This window comes from Tetrao urogallus, assembly GCF_951394365.1.
Source record: "Tetrao urogallus genome assembly, chromosome: 1".
Taxonomy (NCBI): domain Eukaryota; kingdom Metazoa; phylum Chordata; class Aves; order Galliformes; family Phasianidae; genus Tetrao; species Tetrao urogallus.
Window position 1 is genome coordinate 183,143,258 of NC_136813.1, and position 14,113 is coordinate 183,157,370.

The following is a 14,113-nucleotide window of genomic DNA, read 5'->3' on the forward strand; positions in this document are numbered from 1 at the left end:
CTGGTAATGCGTCAAATTGCCAAGAAATTGCAACTATATTTAAAAATGGTTCTTTTGTTGTGGAAGAGTTATCCAGTCTGGCAGTATTTTGTATATTCTACAATAAGAGGGAGGAATTCCTCCTCCAGAAGAATGTTCAGAGTCCAATGTATAGGCTTGGTCCAGTATTTTAATTCAAGCTGTAACTTCCAAAATCTTCCCTTTTCCAGTATAGGCATAGAGAAAAAAATCATTCAAGCTTGAAGTTTGAGCAGCAATTGATCTTTGCAGTAATAGGTACTTCCAAGAGAAAGTACAAATCTCAATCTGTGGGACTGTTTTGAAAAAGAATGTGACCTTTGCAGAATAATTTAAACTTCACAGATGAATTATGTCGTGAAAGACACTTCAAATTCCTGGGAAGGTCTCTTCAGCACATATCTTAGAGATCAAGAAAGATAATGTAAAAATCTACTAAAATGAACAAAGCTACTATTCATATATTGAATTGAAAAAAAAGAAAAGGAAGATGAGCTTACTGTATATACGGTAGTTCAGAAACAATGCATGCTGGTAGATTTTCATAAAATATTGAAGGAATTTTTAAATTATATTATATTTATTCTTTTATGACATTTAAAGATTCATGTAACACTACCAGAGCAGCTATAAGTAGCTGTGGATTAATCCATCACTGGCTCTGAACAAGCATTTCTTTACATAGCAATCATTGAGAAGATAAAGATTCAAGTGCAGCCAAGGTTCAAAGGGATCCTAGGTAGAATTTTCCTGTCTTCTAAAGGTTTTCAGTTCAAATCTCTTTGTCCCCTTTACTAAATATATTTGTAATGAGGAATTAAAAACCATATATTTCAAACAGATTATGTAAGACAGAGTATATGATATTTTCCTTAAGCTCTATGAGCCTCTAAATTTCAAGGAAATATCTACATTAATCAGTATGTAACAGCCATTCCAGTGAAATCTGAATGGCAGAAATACCACATTGCTCCCTCCTAAACCTTGGGCAAAATATCCAATATCTGTGTGTATACCAAGTTGTCTTTGCTAAAGAAATCCTCAAAAATCTATGCAACTTCCATTTCAGTTCATTGTAAAAAATACAGCAAGGATCAGATAAATGCTGAAAATGTGGGATTAGAAATTTCGCTTTGGAATTAGAAGTCTACAAATGTGATGCAATGTGGCATGCCAGGTAGAAAGAACCAGTGGTAGGACCAGCATTACCCTGCATCAGGGGTGATAAAAATGGGAAGAGGATCTGATCCTTGTTTGCTTCACATTATCAGAATAGTGCAAGACATCCAGTAGAAACTGGAAGCTGGGCTGTACTGTTTTACACACTTTTTTTCCTTCTGTCTGCACTGAGCCTTGAGTTGAGCTGTGCAAAACCTATGTTCCCCTTGAGTTTTCACTTTGGTTGTCAATTGTCAATTGGGGTCATTATTTTTATGGGGGATATCTCACAGTTGCTGAGTACAGTCACCACCAATTCACAAGAATAGTTGAGATATGACAGTTGTATCACTTTCTGATCTTTCCTATGGAAGGAAAATAGCAGCACTGGTTGGGTCGAAAGCCAACTGAAGAACGAACAGACTTGCACTAGCTCTTGGGCTTTACCGCAGGGATGACAACAAAAATGAAAATCAAACTAATTGTGGTCTTCAGGCTTCTTCTTCCCTCGCTACTCTGAGTTTTTACAAATGATTAAATGAGACATAAGTGCTGTCCTTGATGAACAGGGTCAGAAAGTATTCAAACAGAAAATGCTAGACAGGGTAATAGAAAGTTGAAACTAAGCCTGGGAAAAAATGTAGAAGCTGGAAAAAGGACAATCTTTTGTTTTTTGTTTCTCTTTCCCTTTCTCTTAACAGCTTATGTCTGCATTTCATTTGTACATCCATCCTTAGCTTGATGTAAAACTTTTAATGAGGGTGGGCACAAATTTTCTTACCATCAGCATAGATACAAAGGACTCCTTTTTGAAGGCTAAATTCTGTGACCAGCTACCAGTCCTCACCATCCACAACTATACAGAATTAAACCTTAGCATCTTGGAATGCTTTTACTTACTGATCATAACAGACACTGTGTTCACATTTGGGTTGAAAGAGCAGCGTCCCTTCCCTGACTCACACTTGGAGTCAATCTTGAAGATTTGTTCCTGAAATATAGATTTGTATGTCAATTCTTAACTTGCAGATATAAAGTTATTTTAACAACATTAATAATGCTCAGTGTTGCTGTGTGCTTTTTCTGCACTATCAGTAATTTATATCTCCTAGGCAGAACTGCATCATCTTTATAAAAATATTTTTCCTTGGCACCCAGTTATTTTCAAGACTTTTGTTACAAATTCAAGACACTGAAACACCAAATTTTCCACTCTAGCTCAATCATGCATTCTAGAGATTGTTTGATGTCTACAATGACAGCTGTAGAGATTACACTTGTGTTTCCAAAATCATTTTTTATTTTCTGAATATGTGATGAATATGTGATACTAGGCCAATATTTTAATAAAGGAACTAGAAAAATAATATAAATTATATAAAAACCCCTTATGACAACTGTCATTTGTTGATGGTATAAATCATTTGTCCTCTACTGAGCTATCAAACCTCTAAAAAATCCTAAATTATACATGTTATTTTCAGTGTCATTGCTTGGATTATGCACACAGCTCCAGTTCCATAATAATAAGTGATTTATTGATATCTTTTGCTGCATCAGAATTTTTTGCTGCTTAGGAATCTTTATGAGGAGCCTTCTTTATGTTTTGTGTGATTCATTAATAGGAAATACATTTGGCAAAGTCAAAGCAACCAGGACTACAGCTTGAAATGCAAGCAGTCTGAATATTTTTAGAAAACTCCCCCTCTGGGTGCATTTCCTCCTTTTTCAGATGCCAGCTACACTGAAAAGCATAGTATGCTCTTGGTACTGACACTCCTTGAAAAATATTGTCAATAATGACGAAAGAAACAGACCTCTAGCACACCTACTTGCAAGCTACTGTCTACTGCAACAAACAGCATTCTATAACAATCTTGAGATCTTTAATAAGGGTCTGACAGACAAAATTGCAAGGAGGAAGAAAAAAAAAACAAAAATCAACAACAAAACTTAAAATATATCTGCTTCAATAGAAAAAATTAGATGAAAAAAACTGCAGGGAAAGGTTTCTGTGATGTAGATGCCAATGCATTCATTATTTGACTGAGGGCAGAAAACCCTTAAATTGTCTTTAATATTTAATGTAAATCTTAGTGAAATGGGAATACCACACAGATCACTGTGCAGCCATCTGCAAGCAGCAAACTGGAGACTACCAACCCAAAATGCTCAGCTATGGGAGGAAGTTTTCATATCCTTTATCCCCTATCTCTCTTTCCCCTCCTGTGTTTTGCCTAATTTAATCACAGAGATCTTATCTATTACTTCTGTAATAAGCTCTCTAAAACAAAAGTTAAAATGTAAGTACAAAATTTCTAATATAATCCTGGGTATTTTTTTCTCTTCTTGTTTAACTTCTAAATGAATATGCAGCTTGATGATAATCTATATTTACTATTTTTTACCACTATTTACCAATTCAAAATGTTAATTACTGCAATAGTAGTCTAGCTCCAGGTTTGCACCTGATTTTCATATATATTAAACTCCTTTTTAGTCTATAATTAATTCACATAGTGTTGATGTTTGCTTCTCTTTGCATTTACTTTGACATAATATCTTCAGGTGACTAAGAGTCATTATCAAAGACCAAAGCAGAGTGCAGAGTGAAAAAAGAAATGAATTATTTTTTAAACTCTGCTTCAAGTAAAAAAGCAACATTCTGTTTCATCAGTTTGCTTTTTACAAGGAATCATGTGGAGTTTTGAAAACAGAAGAGGAGAACAGGCCTAGTTCTTATGATTGTTGGCTATGACTCTTAGTGTCATGTTTTGTAACATCTAGAGAAAAACATTATGTGCCTTCTAAAATAGCAGTTCTGCACCTGCAAAAACAGCATTCTGTGCATGGAAAACTGCACTGATTTCAAGGTGAATTGACAAAAGCAAAGAATGAGTTCTCTCTAGTCCTATCAGCACTGCGTAGTTCTTCATTCTTCTCTATGCATGCACTTACGCATGCAACTGGTTCAAAAGGAAATGCTTGATTTTAGACTGTTACGCTATTGTTGGTCTATACAGTAAGGGCTTTGAGTATGCGATGCCTACAGTCAAGTGTCTGACAGACTCCAGACATCTGAAACAGCAGTTTATTCAATCAATAGATCGTAGATCGTAGGCATGCATCTATACAGACAGGCTAAGTGAAGCCAATTCCGCTCTTCCAAGACACGCATCCTTATTTTTAACTTAAGAAATTTAACATCTTGTGTCATGGAGAACTCATGTACGTGAAGAACTCATGTCTTTTTTATCTGACAGAAATCTCCTTTACAAAATTCCTAATACAAAGAGATTTTAAGCCTCCTGAAACAGCACTGTTTAAGCTGATAAGATTTACATTAATTAATGAGGGATCACTTTTAGCGTTTTCTGAAATTTTTGAGATAAGAACAGTAGTGTTGAGAAAAGCAAACCTGTTTCAAAATAGAGCAAAAGAAATCATTGCAGACCATAATCTAGAAGGATGGATTTATTCACCCAGTTCTGCTTGCTTGTGCTTTTAAATCCAGGTCTATAAGTCTCTACTCTCAGATAATCCACTTGAACTGAAGGTGCAGTAATTTAGATTATATCTTCTGCCAAGGAGGCTGGAGCCAGGTAGTGATCTACCAAAAGTCACTGTGATAATTCCACATAAACTTATGTTGAAAAACAATCATTTATCCACCCCCCAACAAACTCTGTAGTCCTGGATCTTGGCCAGAATCCTCATCCTACTCCCAATGAAATCAATGATGAATTTCACAGTGTCTTCCCTAGCAGTAAACCCAGCTTCAAAGCTGCCCTCACATGGCAAAACTCCAGGTAGCTCTCTGATCTTCCTTTCCAACACATCTGCTTCCATGTAGTACAGGAAAATATACTGTACATCCCTGTGCCTGCAGATATGAATCTGGCCCAAAAGCTACTGTGGTGATGGGTCTTGGTTAAATGCTGTTTTTTTCCTCCTTCTGGTTGCTTTATTACCTATTAAATTTGCACATTAACAAACGTTTTACATGCAAATCATGAAACCTGCACAATTTTATAATACTTATGAAACTTCTGGAACTTCGTATATTTAAAATGCATATTGAAAATGAAAATAGAAAAAAAATAGAGAGCTATGGAGAGAAAATTAGACTTTGCACCCTGGAAGGCTTCACAGTGAAGGAGAAAACTCACTGACTTCATCCTGGCAGGATGTCCTGGGACAAAAATTGTGCCGTAGATCAAAGTTATCTACACTTGGATTGCATCTAAAGGATATTAAACTGATGTCCAGCAAACCCTTATATCCATATAGTTAGTACACATAAGTGCTTCTTCCAGAAATCAGTAACTGGGAACCATAAAAAGCTTTTTATCTAACTAACCATTTCAAATATTTCTTGACAATTCCAACAAACACTAGGAATTAATCCTCCAGAAAACATCAAATAGAAAGTAGTGTCGTATGGAGTCCAACTTTTGATATGACTGTAGAATTTTAGACAAACATTGTATTTGAATGTGGTTTTTGACTACAGTTTGATTGTTTGATCATAACAGGGCTGTCAGAAAAATATGGACCTTTGTTCTTTTTCTGTTTTATGCAGGTAAATTAACCTACCTAGTTCATTAATTTTTGTATTTTCAAATTTTTGTGCTTGCGTAAAACAGTGATATCCAGCACAAAATGAGAAGATAAAAAGAGACTTACCTCGGACCTGCGTCCCCTGTTGACATACACACACACTGGGCTGAAGGCTCCACTGCCACAGACGTACAGGTGTGTGCGATTGTATGACTGTATCACCCGCACAAAATTTCCACAGCCATGCTGCAGGGATTACAAAATAAATAAAAATGACATTGGCAAATGTTAGTGAATATTGGGAATTCTAGGGAATAGATACAATTCATATTTTTAGTTGCATCATGAGAACAGCTACCAATTTTGCTACTCTTTGGTTTTGAACATCTGCAAACATTTGCTTTCTTTTCTTGCCATTTTCTCTAGGCTCAGAATCAGGCACTGATAGGGCATTATAGAGGAGCAGTTAGAATAGTATCTGTAACTTCTCCATCTCAACACTTTGATTTTCATCCAAAGACTTCTCTAATGGGAAGAAGCAGGGGCCTCCACAGGAAAGCAAGAAATAATCTTAGGAAGTTTCCTTAAGGAAACATCTACAACAGTATCTTCTCTTTCCCTCCACCTCCCGGTTGTTTTTCATTGTTAGTGGGTTTTTGGTTATTTGGATGCAGCATAATTCCTTTGCAAAAGGAGGCTGAAACTAGGAAATTATGAAACATTAAAATAGACTTTCTGTCCCTTGGGAAGGTGTTGAAGAGATCAGGTGCACGGTGTTCTCCTTGATCCTCCTGGTTGGAGACTGGAACACAGGCAGTTGAATGAATGGCTGCAAAGATGGTGTCACGTTCAAGGTTTTGAGTACTATCATCATAGTCACACCTTCAACAGACCAGGCATATTGGCATTGGATGGGATGCAACTGACCAGGAGGGGCAAGAATATACTGGGCTGCAATCTGGTTGGGCTCATCGCCAGAGCTTTGAACTAGATTTGATGGGGGAAGGGGACGTACTGCTGAGTGACAGAGAAGAGCCATGGAAAACTCACTTTAGGAAGCAGTGAGGAAAAACCTCCAATTTGTACCAAAGGAATTTGGGAGCGTTTCTCCAAGGAGGTGACGTGACAGATAGCCCAGCTGAAATGCCTCTACACCAATGCACACAGCATGGGAAATAAGCAGGAGGAGATGGAAATTATGGAGCAATTGGTAAACTATGACATAAACATAGTTGGATGAATTACACAAGTGTAATACTACAATCAAGAGCTACAAGATTTTTAGAAGGAATAAGCAGGGCAAGAGGTGCAGGGGAGTTGCTATCTAGATAGATAGTGAAAAGCTGCCTCAGAGAAACAGCCATGACCAGGCTGAGAGCTGGTGGATTAAAATTAGGGACCAGTCCAATAAAGGTCATCTCATCTGTTGGTTGGGTTCTACTACATGTCACCTGAGGGTGGCCAGGGGGAGCCTGTTAATGAGGACTTCTCGTTTCAGCTACAGGAGGCATCACACTCCCAGGCTCTTGTCCTGATAGAGGATTTCAACCACCTGAACATTTATTGGGAAAACAAACCCACAGACTCCTGGACTGTGCTGAAGATAACTTACTGATCCAGGTATTGGACAGACCAACCAGAGGTGAAGCATTACTGGATGTGCTGTTCACCAATGCAGAGGAGATCATTAAAGAGGTTAAGATTGGAGGCAGTCTGAGCCTCCAATTTATTTCCAAATGATCAGAATTCTGAACAACACATTACATAAGCAAGTTTGCAGTGAATTGTTGCTTCATTTTGAAGATCAATCAGAATAACATCTTCAAATCAGCAGGAAAATTGAAACAGATTGCTAAGTGCCACACAGTTTCACACTATCAGTTTTACAGTTTTCTCCTTCCAACATACCCTTTTCTTCTCTTGCTCTTCCCTTTTACAAAGTCATCCACTGTTAATGCACTCTGGACTAAAAATAGACTTTTTTCTTGAATACTTTCTTACTGAGATCTCAGACTTGCCTTCATATTCAATCATCCAAATCTTCATCAAAGACAGTGAGAATCACGTGTTTTTTGAGCATAGGATTGGAAACAGTCATCAATCATCTTCATGAAAATCTGTAGAATTAATCCTTGTTCAAACAATTCATTTACACTTAAAGCCATTCACATTTCTGGTTCAGTAGAAGCTGGCACTCTACAAGAACCTCTGAAAATTGGTGCATAATTATAAGCAGTGTTCTCAGTTTCTCTGCAGGGAACACTGCACGCCCTCAGTGAAGTGCTTGCTCTAGTTATATAAGAAAGATCCTTTAACCTGGTCAAAATTTATTATTTCTCTATAGTTAGGGTGTTCCTAAAAGTTTCCATTCTCTCATATCTTACTATCTTAGTTTGGGTCTGAGGCTTTAGTAGTGTCTCGCTATTGAAAATAGGTTTCTCTCAGCAGTACTACCAATCCAAATTATGCCCGTGGAAAAGGAAAAAGGAGAAGTGAAGGTACAGCACCAACTTATGTATGCCAGAGTGCAAACTGATGCTTTCTTTTCTTGCTGTTTGCAAAAAGTTTTTGCAGAAGAGCGCTAGGAAAAGAGTACAGAAACCTCAGAAGAAAGGTCCTCAGGGAGAAGGGCAAGGAGCCAATGGCTAGATGAACAGCACTGGGATAGGGGGTACTTTGCACCAATTGCATGCCATGTACTTTTAGAAGTGTTTATGGCAAAAACGCAACGGTGGTTAGATGAATTAAGGATTTCATTAAAGACAGCCCTCTGAGGTTGCATCTGATACACAGTGTATTTTCATGTGTCTTCTCCTATGATTTATGGACAAGTAACAGAAGTTGGCTCAACATTAACATTATCATGTTTTAATGCTCACAGGCAGGAAGTCTATTTTACGATCTTCTGTGAGCTTTTGCCCATTTCTCCATTACTGACCTACTGAAGCTCGTTTGCATTCTGCTGTGTGATTCAACTGAGTACTGCACTGTACTGTGGCTCCACAATCCATCAAGAGATTATTGTGTTAGAAAATATTGTGTAGAACTGTTCTTCAAAAACTATTTTTATTTTTCCTTGTGACGATATTACTTCTTGCTTCTAAGTTATCTGGGTCTGAGGTGACATGAAATAGTTGTTCCTAGGACGGCTGTTTGTCAGAGCTAGTAGTACAGCTCTATATATTCACATATCACTCATTCTTCACTGGGAGCTGATACCAATACTCACTCAATAACAGTCTGGTGAATTGTGTTACTGTCAGTAGCTATGTTCTAGAATCTCATTACAGTAAATGGAGAGAAATAGATGTCAGCCTAAATTAAGCATCCAAGTTATCTTGGTGAGCTTACTATTTGGAAGTGACAATTTCTTTTTAGTAATAAAAAAGAAAATGCATAAATCAATGCTTGTCTAATGGTAGTGGAAATGAACCCTCCCCTAACCACCTTTGAAAATAATTTGCTGTCTGATTGAAGTCCTTTACTGTCTGTTTCTCTTTTGTCTTTTGATAATTGCAACTCTCTGACAAGCCAAATGCTATCACGCTTTGACTTCTGAATTCATTCTCTGCTTCTCCTAATCTTATCAGGAATGAAATACACAAGAACTCTATTCAAAGTGGACTATAAATTTCAAGTTGCAAAGATTCATTCAGACCTGGGTTCTCTTTTTCTCATTATCTCAGTGAGCTTTCAATAAGGTACATCACTGATTTGGGAACTATTTTTCAGAACTGTATACGTATATATAGTACCAAAATTCGGAGGACATTAAGAAAATTCAGGTAAGCTTCTATTTTTGGAACTTCTCTAGCTGTAGATCACTATAGTGAATTGCTAAGTACAGTTTTAAAGAAACTGTATTACAGCTACAGTCCAGCAAGCTGTCTACACCAGCTGCTGCAATAAATTTAAATATAAAAAGCAAAAAACACCACCATATTTTTCTTACAAAGCAGACTCAACAGAATTATAGTAACATTGCAAGTCATACATGTAGTTTTAGTTAACAATAATAAAGTGTAACTATAATAAATAAAGATGTTAGATTACATAGAAATGTGACTTTCTGTATTTTTTTAAAAAACTTATTTTTCTTTTGTCAACAAAATCTACAGTTTTGTCTATAAAATCATAGAATCATAGAATGGCCTGGGTTGAAAAGGATCTTGAAAGTCATCTAGTTTCAACCCCCCTGCTATGTGCAGGGTCACCAACCACCAGACCAGGCTGCCCAGAGCCACATCCAGCCTGGCCTTGAATGCCTCCAGGGTTGGGGCATCCACAACCTCCTTGGGCAACCTGTTCCACCTGTCACCACCCTCTGTGTGAAAAAACTTCCTCCTAATATCTAACCTAAACCTCTTCTCTTAGTTTTAAACCATCCCCCTTTGTCCTATCACTGTTATAGACTGTGAGATGAAATCTCTTCAGAAGGATAACTGTGTTCAAATAGACCTCTACCAAAAAGAGAGGATCTGCTGTATTGTACTACTGTATTTTTCGAAATTGTTCATTTCCATCTATTTTCTATAAAGAGAGCAATGGAAAATTATAATCCAATGTAGGTGCTTTAGAAGATGTCTGCATGTAGATGGGAGAATAATCAGCTGCAATGCAAAATAAATCAACGTAACTTCTCCATAGTCTGTGTTTCAAATGATTCCAGAGACCATCTTTACTTTTCCCAGTAAAGCATACTAGTTTTTTTTTCCAGTTTGTCAAAATCTGAAGGTGCATTCTGTTTACAAAGCCTGGCTTTTCATAATTCCAGTTTGTCGTTTGGTCTGCAGAGAATTTAAAATGCAAAAATAAACACTTGTTTCATTTTGCTTTTGGCTGCAGTTGAGCTGCTCTGACTTTATTGCCAAGAATGTAACTCATTTATGTATGCGGATATGCGTGTAGAGTGTAACTTACCGTAGGGTCTTTGCCAGCCATTTTGCACTCTTCAACCTTATTTGCTGATGCTGGCCACAAAATCTATGAGGAAAAATAATAAAATTAAGTAACATAATTATTACATAATTTATTTTTTAAATAACAAACAAAAAAACTATTGAGTTGCAGAATTTGCACTAATAAGTTAATACTTTGATATTTTTTACACTTTGATTAAAAGATTTTTCACCTATAAATAATTTCTGTCTCAGAAAGCAGTAAGTGAAATAAAAACTCAGATCTTTGGCAGGTGTAAGTTACAATTATATATTAAATAATTAATTTATAATGAAGCTATATGTTAATTAGTTAAGTTATAAGTTAATCAATTTATTTAATTTTCTTCACCATCATCATCATCATCATCCTTCTCTTTTTTTTTTTTTTTTACTTTATTGAACTTCTATAAATTGTTAACAGTGAAAACTTGAAGTCAAAAACACAGTAAAAACAATTCTTATCAGAATTCTTAATTTTTCTCAGTAAAGGTTTGCGTATCTTCTCCTGATTAAAAACTTAAGATTTCTGGTTGATTTCTTGGTTTCTTTTTAAGATTTCCTGCAACACAGAGAGCATTTTGACAAACATCACTATGTCTGAATATTTATCTGAGTTAAACACTTATGTCTTCTGTTATTTATCTTGATTTTGGTGTAGAAAAGACATCCCTTAGAAATTTCCATCTGTAAATTTAATAAGTGACATGATCTGATAACATTTAGCCTCAAGATAACATAAATAATAGCATTAAAATTTCTCTCTACACGTAAAAATATATATTTTAATATACATACGTTACGCAGAGAGTTACAGGTTCATATGTATATAGCATATGTATATATGTGTTTCAAAATAGTGTAAAATTAATAAAGTGAATTTGTTATAACAATAAATCAACTAGAGAAAGAATGTGTGGAACTGCACAGACTGTTTATGAGCATGATATTGGGTGATTGCAATCACTGACAGAAAACATTGGGTATTTTGCTTCTTTCTGATTTTCAGAAATTTTATTTTGGGTTTTCAATGTTTAGATTGACTGCCGAAATATTTCATAGTGTTATAATGCAGAACTTATGCCATAAAAGCGTTTGTACCTTACCAAACTCTGAACAAAGTCAGAAGCAACCTTTTAAGAGTATGCAGTGCATAACATGTCCACTTCCAGACCAGGCTGGCAGAATCACTGTGAGATCTAAACTAGCAAGAAGGCCACAGCAGCCACTTCCAACCAAAGTAAGTATCTCCACTACAGATGTTTATTTCCATACCAGCAAAAGGAAGATAAACATTCCAACACACAAATGGGATTCAATTTAAATGTGTAAGTTAGAGAGTCAGGCAGATCAGACTCCCCACACAGTAAATTCAGGTAGACAGGAGTGTACAGAGGGTGATTCAGAGCAAAGCCTAATTCAAGTGCTCTTAATCACCCTTCAGTAGGGCCTCCTATCTCTCTGCTGACAAAACAAAGCCTTGACTCTTAAATATCAAACTTCCCTACCCCAAGTTGGATCTCTGCCCCTCGAAGCCCTGCCCTCAAAGCCCTGCCCTGAAGCTCAATAATAAAGCCCATAGATTATTTTGGTATAACGAGGTATATAAGGATACATTTTAAGGCGCAGGTGTAATACTGAAAATAGGTGAGGCAAAGTCTGTAGAGAAGTAATTTCTCAACAGTCCACTTTATGGACACACAAATATTTCTGCAGGCTGCTTATTTTAAAAGCAGAAAAGCTGCATTTGATTTACCTCTGGAAATAAAAAAGGAGTCTCAAAATGTTTCACTATTAATTTGATTCCTTTAATAAAAGCAGTGCCTAGTACAGGCTGAGGAGTTGTGACACAGAGAGATCACAGAAAATGGCATCTCAGCAAGTGAGAGAAACAGCCACAAAAAGAGTGCGCTGAAGGTCACACTGTCCAGAAAACACCAAGCTGGTGGTGTCTCAGCTATCCAGTTGAAGGCTAAGGTCCAACACAGCCGTAACAAAGGCTGAAAAACAGTTCAGAGACTAAGTTTGGGAGTGAAAAACAGAAACAAACATAGTTGCGGGTTAAAGTCATCTCTGTTCTGTTGCTTTTTCCCTTTCACCTGAAAATGATAGCACATCCCATATTCTTCGTTACAGTCTCTTTTCTTTTTTTTTTTTTTTTTTTTTTTAAATTGCATCTCTGAATTATCTTAAATCTTCAAGAGGAGTGGAAACTGTCAATTCATATAAATTTTCCTTATGGGGCCAAGCCATGGTGAATGTCACTTCAAAACAAGTTAACAGTTGAAAACAATGGCTGAGGAGCAGCTTGTTCATCTTGCATTACACCTAAAACAAGTACTAACAGCTCAGTAAGGTGTGGGTCTGGACTTCTGCCTGATGCAAACTAATGAAATACACATTTTTTGTCTGAAAAAGAAATGCATACAGTAAGGAAATCTTGGATTCTCAAAATAAATACTTACACTAAGAGGGTCTTGGCTTATATTATTGATATTCAAAGACAGAATGTGATCTTTGCTGCCCACATAGATCCGATCCTGATCTTCATCCATTAATAATATCCTATAATCCAGAGGACTGTGTGATATTCTGTGATATTCAGAGGTCTTCGTCGCTTGAAGCTCTGAAATAGTAAAGACAGGAAGTTTGCAAGTATGTTCAGTTGCCATTATCACTTCAAAACTGCAACACTTTTTAAATAAAAAAATCTTTGAACTCAACTAAGGCCAACCAAAGAAGAAAAACGTTTATCAGACACTTAGTAATAACACAGTAGTTTCAATGCAATTCCTGGTTTGAATGCAAATTTTTCATATACTATGTAACTACGCGTAGCTCATAAAAATCCAGCATTGCCGTTATTCAGTCATGTAATAAGTCCTTATTTTAATGGGCACAATTATTTACAGCTTTGGTTTTTAAGGAAGATCATATATTAAATTAATCAGCATTTTCAATCCATTTTGAAATTTACGACAGCGCAGAATCCAAAAGTCAATACAAACTATGCAAGAATAGTTAATTTGATATTCCTGACCGGGCTTCATTGACAATAGATTTTTGTTGTTTCCAAAGACAATTTTTTTTTTCAGTTCTTCATCACCGTTCATGGCTTATTTAAAAATAAAAACAAAATAAAAATAAAAAAAAAAGTTGAAAAAATATAGAAGTGTTTGATCAAGCCTAGATATGCTCATTTATTATGTTGTTTGCTTATTGCTTATTGACCAAACTACCCAAAATGTAGAACTAGTTCTTTTGCTGTTGTTCTATTCCTTCACTTAAAACTTTCTTCAAGGAATTGAAGTGAAAAACATCCTTTGATCTCAGCAGTGCAGGATCAGGCCTGTTTCAGGAATAGCACAAACATTTGTAATGTAAGTATTACTTGCTGCCCTTGAAAAAGATCAGCCTTTCTGTTTTTGCTTGGCCAACAT

General features: G+C 36.2%; 1 protein-coding gene across 1 annotated transcript in view; it reads right to left on the reverse strand.

Moving 5' to 3' along the window:
- SEMA3C (semaphorin 3C) overlaps positions 1-14,113 on the reverse strand; it is a gene marked incomplete at both ends in the record, with an annotated part of 115,540 nt that overhangs the window by 35,745 nt on the left and 65,682 nt on the right. Inside the window, 4 exons of the mRNA XM_079536309.1 lie at positions 2,077-2,167; positions 5,863-5,982; positions 10,657-10,719; positions 13,139-13,299. Coding sequence (XP_079392435.1) covers positions 2,077-2,167; positions 5,863-5,982; positions 10,657-10,719; positions 13,139-13,299 — 435 coding nt within the window. The remainder of the gene's footprint in view (positions 1-2,076; positions 2,168-5,862; positions 5,983-10,656; positions 10,720-13,138; positions 13,300-14,113) is intronic.